This window comes from Lates calcarifer, linkage group LG5, assembly GCF_001640805.2.
Source record: "Lates calcarifer isolate ASB-BC8 linkage group LG5, TLL_Latcal_v3, whole genome shotgun sequence".
Lineage (NCBI taxonomy): Eukaryota > Metazoa > Chordata > Actinopteri > Centropomidae > Lates > Lates calcarifer.
In genome coordinates, this window is record NC_066837.1 from 14955797 (window position 1) to 14976611 (window position 20815).

General features: G+C 36.2%; 1 protein-coding gene across 1 annotated transcript; it reads right to left on the bottom strand.

The window, feature by feature from the left end:
* Positions 1–211: 211 nt before the first annotated feature.
* On the bottom strand, positions 212–18976 carry wdr19 (WD repeat domain 19). The gene is made up of 36 exons (XM_018695837.2): positions 18840–18976; positions 17466–17557; positions 17297–17362; positions 17057–17182; positions 16711–16826; positions 16486–16601; positions 16249–16329; positions 15362–15474; positions 15088–15261; positions 14933–15003; positions 14663–14835; positions 13741–13861; positions 13542–13648; positions 13299–13415; positions 13002–13157; positions 12252–12399; positions 11729–11942; positions 11340–11499; positions 11090–11200; positions 10865–10974; positions 10725–10782; positions 10362–10508; positions 10131–10213; positions 9960–10043; positions 9725–9871; positions 9454–9578; positions 9195–9304; positions 8988–9056; positions 8825–8902; positions 8320–8416; positions 8096–8220; positions 1928–2009; positions 1683–1833; positions 1431–1554; positions 1269–1345; positions 212–526 (listed from the first exon to the last, which is right to left on the bottom strand). Exons 1-36 carry the CDS (start codon positions 18843–18845, stop codon positions 412–414), a joined length of 4050 nt encoding a protein of 1349 aa, XP_018551353.1. The 5' UTR covers positions 18846–18976; the 3' UTR covers positions 212–411.
* Positions 18977–20815: the final 1839 nt, after the last annotated feature.

Here is a 20815-nt window from a genome sequence, read left to right on the forward strand (position 1 = left end):
TTTCAGTTTCTAAAATGTTAAGATTTGCTTGTTTCCTTAGTCTTCTGTCACAGTAAAATTGAGAAAATATGGCAAATCATTAGCTAGTTGCAGAACTGACTTTAAGTTAATAGTGAAAAAGTTAATCCTACAAATATCCACTGAAATATCAATTTATGCTTAATGCATCCTCAGTCACTCAGTTTACAATGGTTTTTCAAAATTCACGAGCTTAAAAATTGTTTTTTTTTACAAAGGTTTTATTAAACACAATATACAATTTATTCTAAATATACATTTTATATCTGCTTGATTGGCTTTTGGTTGATATCAAGCATCATTTCATCTTTGAAACTTAACGTACAAAACTAAACGCTACAGAAATTCCATACAAATATATAATGAATGTATTTATACACAAATTTTATTACTTCATTGATCCAGTTCGTCAGTCTGCAGGTAGCTGGAACAATCAGAGATCTTCTTCACCTGTTTGACGCTCAGCATCTCAGAGCACATGGGACACACTGTCTCTGTCTCCAACAACCTGAAAAAACAGTTCAGTGTAGATGTGAATCTACTCACCAGTGCTTATGCTGGAATAGTGTGATATTTTGGGAGATACACTTATTTACTTTCTGGCTTAGATTTAGAGAAGATTGGTACCACTCTTATGTCTCATGATGCTAAGCAGGAAATGCTAGCATAGCCTAGCTTAGCATATACACTGTAAGCAGGGAGAAACCACCAGCCTGGCTCTGTCCAAATGCAACAGAATCTCCCTACCACCTCCTCCACTGTTCACTAATTAACACATGTACAAAAACCAAAGTGTAAAACAACAAGATTGGGTTTTAAAGAGTTAGGTGCTAACAATCTCTTGGCTGGGCACAGTGACTTCCTAACTCCAAAAATTTAAAAACGAGCTAGTTCAAAGGTGCAAGTATGATAAAACAGCAACTGTCAGAATTTACACAATGTCAAGAATGAATATTAATTTAAAGCCTAAACCAACCAACAACTGCATTGTTAGAATAGTGTAATAATAACATTGTGTGTAGAGGCACCTTAAAACAGTGATACAATGTCCTGCTCGGAAACCAAAAACTGCAGGTAATAGCTATAGCTGCTACTTGGTAAAACCTGAGGAGAAACCTGCTTAACAGTTTTAACCCGAGTTAAAACTGACTGCAAACAAACTTTAAAATATATGTTTTTTGTTATAGGTTTACCTCACTACCTGAAAAATATAGCTAGTTTATGTGTATGCATGTTTGTGCATCACTTACAGAATGAACTGTGAGTAGAGAGCAGGAAATTCACAGTGAGGACACACAGACCAGTCTTCTTTCAGCATATGACGACCCTGAGGAAAATGGAGAGAAAAAAAGATGAATTGATAAAAATATAAACATAGAACAATTTTTTTTTGTGTCATCTGGTCTTTGTACCGTGGCGATGCAGTAGGGCAGGTTGTTCTTGCAGGAAATACACAGCAGTTCATTCTGTGGTAGCTGGAAGCCGCAGAAGGGACATGGAGTTGTTTCCTCCTCCAGCTCTGATGTGTCTGGACGTCTGTGGTGTGGAATGAAGAGAAAGAAGTAGAGAGGCAGAGGGTGGAGTCTTGAAATAGTTTAGCAAGAGGCAATGTTTTTTTTTTTTTTTTTTTAAGTGAACAGGAGATGTGGACATTCGTTACTCACCGAACCATAGCCTCAATCTTCTTCCTGTACTTTGGGTCAATATCATTTCTGTACTCTGGTCTCATCAGCATGGCAGCGAAACTGAAGGCCGAGTTCTTCAGTCCAGCACGGTGACACTCGATGACTGCTGACGTTAGAATGGGAACAACATCTACACACACAAAAAAACACTGATAAGACTCCTAGTGGACATTTTTTACCCCACAACAGATTAGTGTTTGGAAAAAGTGATCTTTCTGACTCACGTGCAGGAAACTTGCTGATGTTGTTGCTGACACGAATGAGCATGCGTGCCCCTTTGAGGTGGTCTCCTCTCTTCACATGGATCTACATAAAAACAGTTTTTTATGCTTTACTACACTATTACATTTTTTGACCAGTTTTGATGCTTTTCTATACAATGACATTTTTGACAGTTTTTAACACCTATGCCTTTTTTTTTCATTTTTTTGACGCCTTACTATGACATTTGTTGATGGTTTTTGATTTTTTTTAAAAAAAGTTTTGACGCCTTACTACACTGAAATTTTTTTGGCTTTTTTGATACTTACTACACTATGACTTTTTTCAATTTCTTGATGCCTCAGTATACTGTGAAATTTTTTGACACCTTACTATACTGACATTTTTTCATGGTTTTTGACATCTTACTATACTGTGACATTTTTTTTCACTTTTTTGATGCCTTACTATGACATTTTTTTTTTTTACTTTTTTGATGCCTTATATAATATGACATTTTTGACGCCTTACTATACTATGACTTTTTTTTTTTTACTTTTTTGATGCCTTACTATACTATGACATTTTTTCATGGTTTTTGACGTCTTACTATACTGTGACATTTTTTTGACGCCTTACTATACAATGACATTTTTTTTTAACTTTTTTGACACCTTACTATACTATGACATTTTTTTCACTTTTTTGATAACTTACTATGACATTTTTTTTTTTTACTTTTTTGATGCCTTATATGACATTTTTTTCATTTTCTTGACACCTTACTATACTGACATTTTTTTTTACTTTTTTGATGCCTTATATAATGACATTTTTTGACGCCTTACTATACTGACATTTGTTTTTTACTTTTTTGACACCTTACTATACTATGACATTTTTTTCACTTTTTTGATGCCTTACTATGACATTTTTCATGGTTTTTGACATCTTACTATACTGTGACATTTTTTTGACGCCTTTTTTGATGCCTTATATGACATTTTTTGACGCCTTACTATACTATGACTTTTTTTCACTTTTTTGATGCCTTACTATACTATGGCATTTTTTTTTTTTTTTTTTACTTTTTTGATGCCTTATATAATATGACATTTTTGACGCCTTGCTATACTATGACTTTTTTTTTTTTTTTTTGATGCCTTACTATACTATGACATTTTTTCATGGTTTTTGACGTCTTACAATACTGTGACATTTTTTTGACGCCTTACTATACAATGACATTTTTTTCATTTTCTTGACACCTTACTATACTATGACATTTTTTTAAACTTTTTTGATGCCTTATATAATGACATTTTTTGACGCCTTACTATACTGACATTTGTTTTTTACTTTTTTGACACCTTACTATACTATGACATTTTTTTCACTTTTTTGATGCCTTACTATGACATTTTTTTTTTTTACTTTTTTGATGCCTTATGTGACATTTTTGATGCCTTACTATACTATGACATTTTTCATGGTTTTTGACATCTTACTATACTGTGACATTTTTTTGACGCCTTTTTTGATGCCTTATATGACATTTTTTGACGCCTTACTATACTATGACTTTTTTTCACTTTTTTGATGCCTTACTATACTATGGCATTTTTTTTTTTTTTTTTACTTTTTTGATGCCTTATATAATATGACATTTTTGACGCCTTACTATACTATGACTTTTTTTTTTTACTTTTTTGATGCCTTACTATACTATGACATTTTTTCATGGTTTTTGACGTCTTACTATACTGTGACATTTTTTTGACGCCTTACTATACAATGACATTTTTTTTTTACTTTTTTGACACCTTACTATACTATGACATTTTTTTCACTTTTTTGATAACTTACTATGACATTTTTTTTTTTTACTTTTTTGATGCCTTATATGACATTTTTTTCATTTTCTTGACACCTTACTATACTGACATTTTTTTTTACTTTTTTGATGCCTTATATAATGACATTTTTTGACGCCTTACTATACTGACATTTGTTTTTTACTTTTTTGACACCTTACTATACTATGACATTTTTTTCACTTTTTTGATGCCTTACTATGACATTTTTCATGGTTTTTGACATCTTACTATACTGTGACATTTTTTTGACGCCTTTTTTGATGCCTTATATGACATTTTTTGACGCCTTACTATACTATGACTTTTTTTCACTTTCTTGATGCCTTACTATACTATGACATTTTTTTTCATTTTTTTGACGCCTTTTTTGATGCCTTATATAATATGACATTTTTTGACGCCTTACTATACTGACATTTTTTTTAAATTTTTTTGACGCCTTACTATATTGTAACATTTTTTTTCATTTTTTGACGCCTCACTATACAATGACATTTTTTTCACTTTCTTGACACCTTACTATACTATGGCATTTTTTTTTTACTGTTTTGACGCCTTACTATACTGTGACATTTTTTTCATTTTTTTGACGCCTTTTTTGATGCCTTATATGACATTTTTTGACGCCTTACTATACTATGACTTTTTTTCACTTTTTTGATGCCTTACTATACTATGGCATTTTTTTTTTTTTTTTTTTACTTTTTTGATGCCTTATATAATATGACATTTTTGACGCCTTACTATACTATGACTTTTTTTTTTTTACTTTTTTGATGCCTTACTATACTATGACATTTTTTCATGGTTTTTGACGTCTTACTATACTGTGACATTTTTTTGACGCCTTACTATACAATGACATTTTTTTTTTACTTTTTTGACACCTTACTATACTATGACATTTTTTTCACTTTTTTGATAACTTACTATGACATTTTTTTTTTTTACTTTTTTGATGCCTTATATGACATTTTTTTCATTTTCTTGACACCTTACTATACTGACATTTTTTTTTACTTTTTTGATGCCTTATATAATGACATTTTTTGACGCCTTACTATACTGACATTTGTTTTTTACTTTTTTGACACCTTACTATACTATGACATTTTTTTCACTTTTTTGATGCCTTACTATGACATTTTTCATGGTTTTTGACATCTTACTATACTGTGACATTTTTTTGACGCCTTTTTTGATGCCTTATATGACATTTTTTGACGCCTTACTATACTATGACTTTTTTTCACTTTTTTGATGCCTTACTATACTATGGCATTTTTTTTTTTTTTTTTTACTTTTTTGATGCCTTATATAATATGACATTTTTGACGCCTTACTATACTATGACTTTTTTTTTTTTACTTTTTTGATGCCTTACTATACTATGACATTTTTTCATGGTTTTTGACGTCTTACTATACTGTGACATTTTTTTGACGCCTTACTATACAATGACATTTTTTTTTTACTTTTTTGACACCTTACTATACTATGACATTTTTTTCACTTTTTTGATAACTTACTATGACATTTTTTTTTTTTACTTTTTTGATGCCTTATATAATGACATTTTTTGACGCCTTACTATACTGACATTTGTTTTTTACTTTTTTGACACCTTACTATACTATGACATTTTTTTCACTTTTTTGATGCCTTACTATACTATGACTTTTTTTTTTTTTTTTTGATGCCTTACTATACTATGACATTTTTTCATGGTTTTTGACGTCTTACAATACTGTGACATTTTTTTGACGCCTTTTTTGATGCCTTATATGACATTTTTTTGACGCCTTACTATACAATGACATTTTTTTTTTACTTTTTTGACACCTTACTATACTATGACATTTTTTTCACTTTTTTGATAACTTACTATGACATTTTTTTTTTTTTACTTTTTTGATGCCTTATATAATGACATTTTTTGACGCCTTACTATACTATGACTTTTTTTCACTTTTTTGATGCCTTATATAATATGACATTTTTGACGCCTTACTATACTATGACTTTTTTTTTTTTTTTTTGATGCCTTACTATACTATGACATTTTTTCATGGTTTTTGACGTCTTACAATACTGTGACATTTTTTTGACGCCTTACTATACAATGACATTTTTTTCATTTTCTTGACACCTTACTATACTATGACATTTTTTAAAACTTTTTTGATGCCTTATATAATGACATTTTTTGACGCCTTACTATACTGACATTTGTTTTTTACTTTTTTGACGCCTTACTATACTATGACATTTTTTTTTTTACTTTTTTGATGCCTTATATAATATGACATTTTTGACGCCTTACTATACTATGACATTTTTTGACGCCTCACTATACAATAACATTTTTTTCACTTTCTTGATGCCTTACTATACTATGACATTTTTTTTCATTTTTTTGACGCCTTTTTTGATGCCTTATATAATATGACATTTTTTGACGCCTTACTATACTGACATTTTTTTTAAATTTTTTTGACGCCTTACTATATTGTAACATTTTTTTTCATTTTTTGACGCCTCACTATACAATGACATTTTTTTCACTTTCTTGACACCTTACTATACTATGGCATTTTTTTTTTACTGTTTTGACGCCTTACTATACTGTGACATTTTTTTCATTTTTTTGACGCCTTTTTTGATGCCTTATATACTATGACATTTTTTGACGCCTTAGTATACAATGACATTTTTTCAGTTTTTTCATGCCTTACTATACTATGGCATTTTTTAAAACTTTTTTGATGCCTTACTATACTATGACATTTTTTCATGGTTTTTGACGTCTTACTATACTGTGACATTTTTTTGACGCCTTACTATACAATGACATTTTTTTCATTTTTTTGACGCCTTACTATACTATGACTTTTTTTTTTTTTTTTGATGCCTTACTATACTATGACATTTTTTCATGGTTTTTGACGTCTTACAATACTGTGACATTTTTTTGACGCCTTACTATACAATGACATTTTTTTCATTTTCTTGACACCTTACTATACTATGACATTTTTTTTAACTTTTTTGATGCCTTATATAATGACATTTTTTGACGCCTTACTATACTGACATTTGTTTTTTACTTTTTTGACGCCTTACTATACTATGACATTTTTTTCCCTTTTTTGATGCCTTATATAATATGACATTTTTTGACGCCTTACTATACTGACATTTTTTTAAAAATTTTTTGACGCCTTACTATATTGTAACATATTTTTTCATTTTTTGACGCCTCACTATACAATGACATTTTTTTCATTTTTTTGACGCCTTAGTATACAATGACATTTTTTCAGTTTTTTCATGCCTTACTATACTATGGCATTTTTTAAAACTTTTTTGATGCCTTACTATACAATGACATTTTTTGACATCTTACTATACAATGACATTTTTTTCACTTTCTTGATGCCTTACTACATTGTAATATGTTTTGATGGTTTTTGATGCCTTACTACACTATGACATTTTTTTCATTTTTTTGACGTCTTACTATACTATGACATTTTTTCAGTTTCTTTTTTTCCACTTTCTTGATGCCTTACTATACTATGAAGGTTTTTGACACCTTACGGTACTATGACATTTTTTGACACCTCACTACACTGTGACATTTTTTTCCACTTTTTTGATGCCTTATTATACGACATTTTTTTTAAAATGCCTTACTATTCCATGACATTTTTTTGACATTTTTAATGCCTCACTATACTATAACATTTTTTGGACATTTTTTATGACTTAATATACTATGACATTTTTTTTTAACGTTTTCATTACATTTTTGATGCCTTACTATACTGACATTTTATGACATTCTTCATGCCTTCCTGTACCATGACCTTTTTTTTTTGACATTTTCATGACATTTTTATGCCTTACTATACCATGACATTTTTTAAAAACATTTTTTGTTCTAATATTCCATGACATTTTTTTTTCCTTTTTGATGCCTCATTATACTATGACATTTTTTGACATTCTTTATGACTTAATATACTATGACATTTTTTTTGACATTTTCACGACATTTTTATGCCTCACTATACTATGACATTTTTAAAAGGTTTTTTATGCCTTACTATACTATGACATTTTTATGCATTTTGTTACTTCTCTTTGGAAATTGTCTGACTTTTTTATGCCTCAGTATGATATTTTTTAAAACGTTTTTATGCCTCCCTTTACTATAACATTTTCTGACATTTTTGTTACATTTTTTGTTTATAATTCTTCTACTGTGCGCTAACATATCGTAAGTGTGTCATCGATTTCAGCTGTTCTGACCTTCACCAGCAGGTACGAGTGGAGAATCATCAGGTTGGTGGCCATCTCAGCAGGGATCTTAATCTTCTGGGCCTGCAGCTCCGTGTACATACTGAACAGCACGTCATGTGCATTACGGTAGTTCCCTATAGGAGAAACAGACAAAAAATGAAAGAAAAACACTTTTATATCACATAGGTTATGTTGTTATTGGTGCAGAGTTTCTTGTGTGAATATGTTTGTACCTGCACACTGCTCTTCTCTAGCGATGATGATGGCGGTGCGAGCTGCCTCCCTGTACTGCTGCAATGCCATATAGAGTCGGAAGAGGTACTTGGCATCCTGGGAAGAGAATCAAGTAGAGAATCATTTTAGACAACAGTGTCAAAGTGTCGGAGCCAGATTTACATATGTGAATGCACAAGGTAAAACAGTGCTGCAGCTTTCATTCACTTTGTGCTCATAGTATGTAATTAAGTACTGTCTGATTTAAGACCTGCAGATGTATTCTGCAAGTAAGCTGCAGTTCTGTGTCTGAAATTAGCACACTCAAAGGAACTCAAATACTGTTTAACTTTGCTTTCTCTTCAAATTGTACTAATTATTTTTATTTATTTATTTTTTTTAAGTGAAAGGTTTTGTTTAAGTTTGTATTCCAAACACTTCACAAGCACCAGACAAGGAGAAGATATAGTGGGAGGGAGAGGAAAGTCACAGTTGTTGAGTCCAGTGTTGCAGTGTATTGATTACCTTGGGCATACCGTCACTTTCCCCCATCAGGTAATCTATCAGCTGATTGGTCAGAGAGATGTCTTTGGCCTGACCCACCTGGAGTACACAGACAGACACACACATTAAAACCACTTAGCTGAATGCCTTGTTCATTTTGCATAGCATTTTGCGTAGCACGCACCGTTTCAATAGCCATCTCGACTGCCAGGTTGTCATCTGAGTTGGGACACTTTAGGAAGTGTTTCAGGGCCTAAGAGATGGTGGAAAGAAAGAGAGAGTCAATGTCTAAGTCAGGGACGGTATAAATAATAAGTCATAAAAAATGACTGTTAGGGTAATAATAATTAAATAAATTAAAATGAATAAATAAATAGCAGAGAGCTCTTACTCTGCTGTACTGCCCACACTTCTGAAAGAACTTGCCAGCCTGCAGGTGTTTCTTCTCTCCCTCAAAGTAGAGTGCAATGCTCTGATAATCCTCCTGCGTGGCCTCTGAGCCTGATGAACACACACAGGCAGTTATGCAATTAATATTCAACTTATAGATCATTTATTTGGAATTACATGGAAATACATTTGGAATATTTTTATCAAACTGTAAAATATCTATATGCTCTAAACACACACACAATCCCGCACACACTGACCGATGATGTCCGCGTAGACCTCCATCTGTCCATGCTGCTGTGCTAGCTGAAAAGCTTCATCGTTGCACTGAGACAAAACCAGGAAGTGGATGGCTGAGCCATAGTCATTCAACCGCAGGAAGAACCTGGGACACACAAATGAGGTTTAAGTGTTCGTGTTAGAGGGTTATTAGGGTAGAGTTAAGGGATGAAGGCAGTCGGACGAAAAAACTCATCACTCTTAGAAAACTTTGGTTGTGTGTGTGTAAGCCTGGGCTTTTCTTTGTCCTACCTGGCAACCATCTTTGCTCCGTCGATGCTCTGTGTTTCCCTAACAATGCGAACAGCATCCTCAGGGTTGTTCAGGTGGTCCAGCAGCACTCGGATCACGTTGTCCCAGTCTTTCGCACTCTCATAGGCCCGTGCTGCATCCTTATACCTGATGTACACAGTACACACTGCATCAGCTTCTCTTTCAATTATTTAATTGTCTTCGATGGTGACAGGCGTTCAGTGGAAGAACCTACTTGCCATCTGCCTCTTTGGCCTTGGCATACTGCAGGTGGATCTTGGGAGAGGAGACATGTGGGAGCAGTTCTCCCACCTTCACCCTAAGTATGGAGTAAAATAATGGAATGACATAAAGGAGGAGAGAAACTTGCAGGTTTGTGTGTTGGTGTGTGTTGGTGTTGCCTCACCAGTTCTTGCAACGAATGTAGACGGATGCAGCTTTGTCATAATACTGGCCTTTCTCATAGAGCTGAGCAGCTTCAGAGAATTGCTGTAAGAAATAAAACCAATACCAATAAACACAACAACATTAAAAAAAACATTATTTGATGTTTAGATACTTGCAGCACCACACAAGAAAGAAAAACTATAAAACACATTATCTACAATATGGGTAATTACCAAAACATATAATTTACTTTCATGCTCTCTAGTATGGCTCCACATTCCTTCTTGAGAACTCTGCTTGGGTGCTGAATAGCCTGGGCAGCTCCTCTTCTGATGTCGCCCATCCTGATGGACATCCTGGCTCCACCTGCTTGACATGCCTCGTCATGCTCCTGGTACTGCACAGCAAAGGAAAGATGGATGAATGCGAGGCCAAGAGAGGGAAGAAAATTATTTAATTTTAATTGCTGCCACTTTGTATAAATCCCGAGAAAAGAATGTGAAAGGATCCAACCCTGATATACAACAAATCTAGGTACTTATCTCTAATTTTTAGACATAAAATCTGTGGAAAGGGCAAAAAACTATGGACAGATACAGTATATTGCCCTTACCTTATCATTGTGGGTCATGCCTTTTTCATAGTGCGCCAATGCATTCACATAGTCTCCACTACAAAGAGAGAAACAGAGGTTTAGACACAGTGAACATAGATTGAGTCTGCTGAGTGGTATATCTGTGTATATACACTCACATAAACTCCAGGTGGACAGCATATTCTTTGGATATAAAAGGAATCTGGTCTTCTGATAGCCTCTTCGCCAACATCAGTGCGCTGTCCCAGTGCAACAGGTCTCTCCTCATCTAAAACACACATACACACAAAATACTACATAAACGATGTCTCACTGACATCTTATACACAAGTAATTATTTAATCTATTAATAGGAGATCATAAACACATCTACACAAACACACCTCCAGGGCAGCAATTGGGCAGTTTGAGGACAGATAGAGGTCCTGAGCCAGGTTGTAGTCACCTAGAAACATGGCCAAATGTCCTGCCAGTAAATTCATGTCCTCTGTACCCTGGGCAGAGGGAGACATGGAGACCGAGAGAGTGAGAGATAAGAGAAAAGCAGGAATGTTGTCAAATGAAGACAAAATAGACAAAAGTACAGTCTTTTATTGGGAGTGTATGACATATAAACCATTGTGTGTTTTGTACCTGGATGCTCTGCAGCGACAGGACCATGCCTACATTGCCACTCATGCGGTAGACCTGGATGGCCAGCTCGACCTCCATGTGGACCAGACAGGCTTTGCCCAACTCTGCCCAGTCTGCGTCACTGCCTGCAGACTTGCACAGGTCCAGGGCTTCATGGAACCTGGACAGGAATAAACAAACACATACATATACATCCTTATCAATACATTACAGCTGTATTTTTTCTTGGATCATTCAATAACCGGAACTGATTAAATAAATGTCCATTTACACAACATTCATTTGCAAAACACCACAAGCAATATTATTGTCAATCTAGGTCACAAAATATTTAGTCACAAATTCTTCAACAGCCGCATCTAATAAAACTGGTCCCAGATTGAACTGACCTCTTGAGCATGAGTGCCTGGGCGAGCTGCTTGCTGAACTCCGGTGGTGAATCTGTTGCTGTGCCGGTTGGGTGCTTCAGAAAAGAGTGTGTGCTCAGAGCCACTTCACTGGTCTTGCCACTTGCCGTCTGACAAGTCAGTTCCCCATTGTACAAAAGCAAAGGCTTCTGGGAAAAGAGGAGCGCGGTGTTCCCGACCAACACCACTCGGGGGCCTGTGCAGACAGAGTGAGAGAGAAATAAATAAAGCCTCAAAAATCATCCCTGTTGTCTCTCTCCCACTTTTACATCACAGTATTGTGACAACAGGAGTACTTTAAGGCGACCAGAACCTTTTTTATTTCACTCCTCTGTAATGCTAGATTTTTATTGATGTACATTTAAAATGTATGAAGTTGCACTCGTTGAAAGATCTTCTAGAAGGGATGGTGGAAAAATCTGGGGGACCAGTGCTCACTGTTTAATATACATATGAGTGTAAGTGTAAGTGTATGTTTGTGTGTTATGCTGTGGCATCCCCCTACCATATATGGTGGTTTTATGCAGGGCGTAGGTGTAGACCTTGTCATTGTCATATGCCACAAACACTCCTCTGTCAGCATGCCAGTTGTCCCACAGCACTCCTGTGATGGTGGGAGAGAAGTTGGGGAGCTCAAAGCAGGAGTTTATGGTCTGGATTGAATGGAGACACACACACACACACCCCAAAAAAAGAAAAAGATTAGTTGTCTTCACATCTTGCACTGTATCATCAAGTTGGTCTAATCTGGAGATCAGTCTAATTTACTTGGAGAAGATGTGACACTTAAATCCAGGCTGCAGCCATCATGTAAAATGTTCACATGGTCAAATTAATCAAGAGCTGATAACACTTGCATAGATTGGGCAACTTTGGCCTTCATATGGCAACACTTTGACATTACCTAAGTTTTGTTTCTCACTTCCTTTCATTAATCCAAATTAATTATGTTACTCCATATTCAGTATAAAGTAATTTCCCTTAACCTAGCAGGTTAGGTCAACTTTCCAAAAAACTTTATAAACTGTTTCCAATCCACTCCAAATGGCCTGAAACATGCTCCTAAACACCTTCTACAGAGACAAATTTGGACCTGACACAATCTTTTACCCAAGACACTAACCCTTACCACTTAACAGCTTGACATACTATGATATTTATTGTTTTAACTTGTTTGTACAAGCAAATTCTATTAATGATTTATTGATTCAGCTGCATGTGTTCACAGTAGTACCAAGTAACCACATGTACTGACATTTGCGGGGGAGAGCAGGAAGCCACCGTTTTTGTCATCAATGAAGACCAGCCGTGTGCCATTCAGGTCAGGAAACACTCTCCTCACACCAACTGAGTGGCTGTAGCTGCTCACAGTCTCCCAGTCCTCGACTAAGACACACACCACATTACCTGACTGAGAAAGAGACAGAGAGAGAGTGAGATGATAACATCCATAAGAAAAGAGACAATTCTTGTCTTCCAGTCATGGTCTGCAGAGCAGCTTCACTATGTAAGAAAAGCGGGCTGACTGAGGGGAGGTTGTGCTGGGTCTTACATCAGTGCCGTAGTACAGGAAGTCAGCGGTGAGGGCGTGGCAAAGGATCCGACCTTTTCTGTCATCATCTGGAAACAGCTTCATCTGTTTCTTCTCCTCATGGTCTTTGCCTTCGATCTAAAACACACACACGGACTTGTAGTACATCCATGCAAAACGATAACAATAACGAGTGAAGCCTGCTTATTGATCACTTATTGGTCAATAAAAAGAAAATCAAAGTACTGCCACTAGATGACTCACCATGTGCAGCTGCACTTTTCCCTCAAAGAGCGCTGCTGCATAGTCCGAGTTAAGGCACATGCTGGCTATTGTCCCCAAATACTCAATGTCCTTTAGCTTGTTAAAACCTGAGTGATACACAAAAATAGTTTGGTAAAACCTGTGTGCAGACATTTACATGTCTAAATTAATTCCAACATATTATTTCAAACACACACACCAGGTTCATGGTCCACTAATGCGTAGAACCAGGCTCTGTTGTTCATTCCCACAGCCACATGGTACGGTCCCACTGCAATAAAAGTGGGCTCCACATCCACTTCTATGGCCACAGGGGTCTCCTGAAACAGCACATCAGAGAGAGATTTAATATTGAATCTAGTCAGCAGTATTAACTCCCAGCAGCGTAGAAACACAAGTAGCACAGTCCTATATGCTGTATCTCATTGTTTTAATTACTCTCATTTCTTATTAATCTTTCCTCCAATCAGCCTAGGCCCTGAGCTCATTTATGCTTGTCAAGATACTTTTCTCTTACATTAATGTTTCTGGGTCACAGAAATATTGTTAGAACATGAACACTCCTACTTATGGCTCCAATAACCTTGGAGATGATTTTATATGTATTATTTCTTCCAAAGAGTTTATTATGTTTGTTAGCTATTAGTTATCTCAAAAACTGCTGGACAGATTTCAATGAAATTTGTTAAGTCTAGTTAAGTCGTGGGTCAGGGAAGCTTACTACCTTAGGGTCAGTATGTAGACATTTGTAAAGCACTTAACATTTTCATTCATGTCTTATCAGTGATTCATGCAAAACACTCTTCAACCACTACATCAAATGTTATCCAGTTTTCACAAAATTTGTACATATATCTGTCCGTTGATATTCAACACTACGAGATGTGGGTGTTCTCCATATTATCAACAAACCAGCTTGATTGTCTGTAAATGCAGAAAACGTAAACTTCTAAAACCTCTTTAGCTATTTTTGAAATTAACTTATTACTTAATTCAGGCTGTGCAGCCTTGGCAGAGATTTGCATATTCTTTGTTGTTTTCTTGTTATCATTCTGTATTCATTCATTCCCTCTCTACAAGAATTAGTTTAAGATTTATTATGAGTGTGTGCGTGTCCTCACCCCTTCCACCTGGTTGGAGACAGTGACCTCCAGCAGGGAGGTGAGGTAGGCCAGTCGGGTACCAAAGCTGTCACCCAGGATGGGCAGCTTGGTCAGGAAGACATGGAGAGTCCCTTTCTGAGTGGAGACAGCTAACAGCTGGCCATCATCTGTCCAGCTCAGCTGGTCCAGACCTGGAGGAAGAGAGAGAGTGGGAGGTGAGGGAGAAGTTGATGATCTGTTTAAGATGGCCCTTTGACAGTTTGGCTGGAAAAGATGACTGTCTCTCACCTTTAGTCTCATCATCCAACCGAACTACGTTGCTGATATCTTTGAGCTCAGACAGCTCATGGATCTTTATACTGCAACAAGAAACCCATGACTTTAGTATTTCATGCTAACAAATAAACAGAATGAAGGTGCTGTCTTTGACAGCTTATGTGTACCTGTTGTCTCCGCAGGAGGCAGCCTTGTTCAATGCTGGTGAGATGGCCACACTGTTAAGACTGTCTTTATGGTTGTGAGCCTGGTAGAGCTCCTCCCCAATCTCCCTGATGTGAGTGGAAATAACCACAAAGTATCCATGGGAGAAGCCGATGAGTATATACCCATCACCATACCTGGAGGGATAGGCAGGGAGAGAGAACTAATTTTAATACCAGCATCTCACGGCCATAATTCGATACCCGTGCGTGGTGGTGTGCCTGGATGTGCAAATACCAGCGATAGGACACAATGTTTCCATAGCGACGCTGGAAGGTCAGTTCTATCCGGTTTTCAGGGTCGTTGACATTGAAAAGCATCAGTATCTTCTTATCCACAGACACACTCACCTGAAAGGTCAATAGTCGTAGGAAGTTAAACATTTGAAAGGAGATAACTGAGTTTTGAACAACAAATTGATTCTGGACTGAGTGTTACAAGATGTATGGAGTTGAGTAAAGTGTAAACTTTTATTTACTTGTGCACCTAACATTACCAATATTGATCCTGTAGAGTCAAGAGAAGTATTTCCTTTCTGATAGCCAAGATGGGCCAAAGCCTGTCTTCCTATGCTTGTTGGAGAGTGAACCTATAACAGCAGGAGTCAGAACTACTGCTGCTAGACTCCTCACCACTATTGCCAGAAGGCAAGCGCTTAAAAAAACCATGATATTTTGCCCTGACTTTCAGACATTTGGTCTGGACGTCTGTCCATTTTTGATTTTTGCAGGATTTATAACACTGGTTGAAAAGATTTTATTGCTCTTAAAATGAGACAATGCATCTCTCCTCTGCGGTGCTCTGCGTGTGTGAGGGAGCTAACACACACACACACACACACACACACACACACACACACACACACACACACAGTAAAACAGAAAGCAGGGGGGAGAAGAGAAAAGTGAACATAAATGACAGCAAAACGCAGTAGGGACTCTCACACTGAGCTGAAACAGGTGCACATAATTTAGGGAAATGGCATAAATAAAATATAGATATATTTTTTAACTCTCTTAATTTTTAACTTTTTTCCCTTTGGTTTCTCAGAGAGGTAATGGAAACAGTGGAGTGTAATAAATGTTGTGTGATGTTGTGCGATGTACACATAAAAAAACACTTACAGTGCTCTCTCCTTGAGCAGACCTTTCATCTGTCTTCATCACCGAAAAGTAAATTTCAGCAGGCTCACCACGAAGCGTTGTCTAGCAAGAGAACACAAAGATTCCTTTTTTCCTTCACTTATTCTTCCTTCACTGCTTTGCGATACTGTGTGTTCTGATATCAACAGTGATTTTGGCATTACCTTAGTAATCAGGGTAATGTGTTGTCTGTGTATTTATGCTCTCATATGTTACTACCTGTCTGACGGTGTCCCCCTCATGATTGCTGATGCTCAGTGTGTTGTCGTCACTTCCCAGAGCTAGTAGATTCTGAGTACTCCAGCATCCGCAGGTGATCTTTTTGGTGTGTTTACCTGGGAGGTAGTGAGAGAGAGGGACAGACAATCAACACAACAGAAGTGACTAGACACAACCAAAACCATAAACAAGTCTCTGTACAGCTGTGTTGTGTGTGTATATTACCCAGTACAGGGATCTTGCGTGAAGTCTGCTGATTGTAGATTAATAGGTTTCCTTTGACTGTCCCGACTGCCAACAGCGGGCCAGTCTTCGACCACAGGATGAAGGACATTTGATCTCTGTTGCAAGAAATGGCAGCGGGAGGCCCCCAGTATTAGAAATTAGCAAAAAATTCACTGCTAAGATCATCTAAACAAAACACATATTGTTGCTCTGTTTGAGCCTCATGGGCTGGAATTATGAATGCACTAAGACTGACATTAGATACTCAGTCTGAAAGAGTGTAACTGTAATCAGAATCTGGGATTTTCCCAAATGCCTTTGGATATGTGATGCTTGCTCATCATACCTCATGCCGCTGTCTATCTGGGATGTTTTATTGACACTGGCGTCCCAGAGGTAGATGGAGCTGGACTTTGCAGCTATCACAGCCAAAATGTCTCCATCCTTATCCCAGTCCATCCCCACACAGCGCCTAGGAGAAGCAGGAGACAGAGGAAAAAGTGGAAAGGAACTTGCTGTAAAACACAGTGGGAGGTAATCATGTAAACCTTTTTGATAAGATTAAATCAGAACAAAACACACTTACCCTGGAAGGCTGAGCTCAGTCCACTTGTGTCCATGTCGATCAAATATTTTCACTGAGCTGTCTTGTCTGTATTAAAAATATAATGCATATTTTAGCTTCCTCTATAAAAGGAAGTAGATTACTACACATTTTTGTATAGATACATTCTCTACCACAATAGTTTACTCACCCTGCAACAGCAATATAGTTACCAAGGGTTTTCTGCCACTTATACAGTAGGTTAGAACCAGTCCAGGCTTTGTCAGCAAGAATGAAAACATTCTGTAAACACAAAGATTACATCTTAAGTGACTTCTATTTGGAAAAAGTGAAATTAAAGCAGCATTCATATTCTCAGAGGGAATGCAAATAACATAAGTTCCAAACTCAAAAACAGTCTCCTTTCATAAAATGTGGGAAATTAAAGAACTGGTGTGAGTAAATACATAACTTGTTTTACCAGAAATCATCTTGGGCTAATTGTTATTAATTCCTATTTCCTTTTTTATGTTTATTTTGATGCTAATTTTGTCCCTGTTTTTAATGAATTTACTCCAGTCATACCATTTGACTGATCTTGATTTTGACATGGAGAATTTTGAACAGACAGAAATATAACAAGGAAGGACAATCTAATAAGATAGTGTAAAGATGCATTATAGGAAATTCAGGAGCAAGCATTAGTTGAAGTTCAATCCATACTAGGGAGTTAAAGTCAGATCTCTCTTTCATCAAATTTGACCACTCTTTGTATCCAAACTTCTCAGAGCTCAAAGGTAATTCAAGTTTGGTTTTAATCAAAGACCTTTCAAAATTGACAAGTTCATAAATTAAATAATCATGCACAAATTGGTTCTGTTAAAAGGCATAATTCTTTTATGTAACAATTACAGATGGTGGAAGTTATACAGCTCACAAAACAATATGTATTTTCTTCAACAGGTGTCGAATTAAACTGATCTAAATATGCAGGCTATTTCCAATATAATACGCAGTGACGAATATACTTTTATTCACGTAGCCTAAACCAGTGTCTTCGCTTTAATTTTAGGTCATTTATGAAGCTGAAATTAGTTAAATGCCTTGAGACTTGACTAAAAATGCCACAATATGAGCTGTTTAAAATGTTACATGGACAAATAGCAGAAAGCTGCCACAGCTAACACTGTCTTAGTTGTGTAAATAATGCAGGCTATGATTATTCTGCCCATTTTCTAGCCAAACAGTACGCTTTCCTGTTCTCTTTAATAAATGCATGGTCGTATTAGATAGCTTCTCCTGACATTTGGTAAAACTGTGTCCGATAATATACCGAGAAGTGCAGGTCGTTAGTTAACTCTGGTTAACGCTGTAGCTAATAAAATATCTGGTTTAGCTAACTAACGTTACCCAATGTTAAACGTTACCAGTACATTAGCTTGGTTTCCAGGTGCTGCCTAGCTAATCAACGCTGCCGTTAGCATGTAGCAAGCTAATTATCTGTAGCCCGTTAGTGCATCAAACTCAACGTCGACTTAACAGAACCAGACATAATGCTATTTTTTCCATTCTTTCGCTGACTAACCTTCATCTTGGCGACATTTGATGAACGACTTCAACTTTAAATCGATCTTTTCCGTTCAAAGCATCTTCAACATAGTCGTTGTATGTATCCCACAATGCTTCACTCTGAAGCGTCTGCAGGAGCGATGTCATAGCAACAGTCACCAACCAATGAGGAGTCGCTAAAGCACAGCTGAGTGATTTGTGAGAAATGAGAGATAATTTGTGATCAATAAGTCTTAATTAAGTTTCAACACTGAGGACAGCAGAGTAGCAAAATAAAGAACCAATCTGTGGTGAAAAACAAGCTTAGTCTTATTTTCTGACAAAATTTGTTAGTATTTAAGATAAGATAATCCTTTATTAGTCCCACAATGGGGAAATTTACATTATTGCAGCAGCGTAAGTGATTGAAAAGATAGAAAAAGACATAAATACGAGTAAAAGACAAGATACAAATTTATTGGATTAACCTGTATTAATTTGCTTTACGTATTGGCTTTCTTTCTTCTTTGTTTTTATAATTTTTTTAATTAATCATTTTTTGTTTGGTTTACTGTTGGGTTGAGTTTGTTTTGATGTGTTTTTGCCATGCAAATTTCACAGGTGGGAGAATGAAGATTCAATTGAACTAATCTGAGAATATGGCCAAAATATTTTTCTATTGTGGGATTCTGTGAGATGCTGACCGAAAACCAGTGTTACATTTCCTTCAACATACTCTCTCACAGTTGACAGACACTGTCAGAACACCACGTAGATTTACATGGACAGAATCCTTCCTCTTGAAATAAAATGAAAGGATTGTGAAGCTAAAACAACCGAAGATGTTTGAATGTCTCTTCCTTTTCTCTTTAGAAAAGCTGTTCCAGAGCAGTACATAAAATGAGCCTTGAGGTATTGTGTTGTGTACAGTGTACAGAGTGTGCAAGCAGCTGTGTTTGTTGTGGAGATATGTTGCTTTATGCACACAGTATAAGAGCCCTGTCCCTGTGCTCCTGTACAGCAAACAACTGCAATAAACCGAGAAAGCGTGTCGTTAATAACAGTTCAGACATTTACTAGATATTTTATGGAGTCCAACTCAGCAAATAATGCAAGTGATATTTTCTGTAGTCTAGACAACCTCATGTGCACTGTTTTCTGACTTTATGTATGATCCCATGGTGTGTTTACTCTGAGTGTAGCTTGTTAACGTCCTCAGGCTGCAGCAGTGAGACTACAGATAAATGATATAACTGTATTAACTTCCAGTGGCAGTTTCTCAGGGCAGTTTGGAAAACTCAGTTACTAATATATTTGTTCCATTGCATATGGCACTGTTTCTGATTTATAGATAAAGAAAATAATAACAATAGTTTGGACCCCTGACTTCTCTTATGTTCAGTTATCAGCCAAGTAGACCAAACAGTAGCAGTGGCTAGATGGCACCTGTTGAGCCTGCTGAGATTTACTGTCTGTGTGAGACAGGAGTTGTTCATTGAACCTTGTTTACCCCCTTTTACAAGGCTGCAGGTTACAGCTTATACAAAACACACAGCACACAGTACAAACTCTAAAATCTTAACACACATTAAACAGAATTTGTACCTGTTGCTTTTTTTCTTGCTTTACTGGCTCCAGAGAACCTTGCTTTGTAAATCATAACCATTCTGCTTTCAAATCTGGAATAAAATCCTGCTTTATAGTTTCTCTAAAAAATAATTCTCTCTATCTTTATTCATCCGTCGTTGCAGGTCCTGGTCCTAAACACAGCTTCTTGTGGCTAATATTTATGATACACACAAGTTTATTTTATAGTTGTGGGTGTTAAGTGAAAACTGCAGAGACAGACTCACAGTGTGGTAGTGAACTTGACGATCTGGCTGATGTTTTCTCGCTCATCACTTGTTGTCAGATCTGTAAACACAATGTTTATAATCATATGAAAGAGTGACAAGGCTAAAATGGCGGCCATTACACAGAGATAAGGACAAACAAAAAAACAAGATTACACCA

What these genes read in the sequence shown, in the direction of transcription:
- wdr19 (XM_018695837.2), bottom strand. An exon ending in GAAAAGTGCAGCTGCACATG is followed by an intron (nt 13,416 to 13,541) that starts GTGAGTCATCTA and finishes TGTGTGTTTTAG; the next exon opens with ATCGAAGGCAAAGACCATGA. An exon ending in GCCAAAGAGGCAGATGGCAA is followed by an intron (nt 9,872 to 9,959) that starts GTAGGTTCTTCC and finishes TGTGTACATCAG; the next exon opens with GTATAAGGATGCAGCACGGG.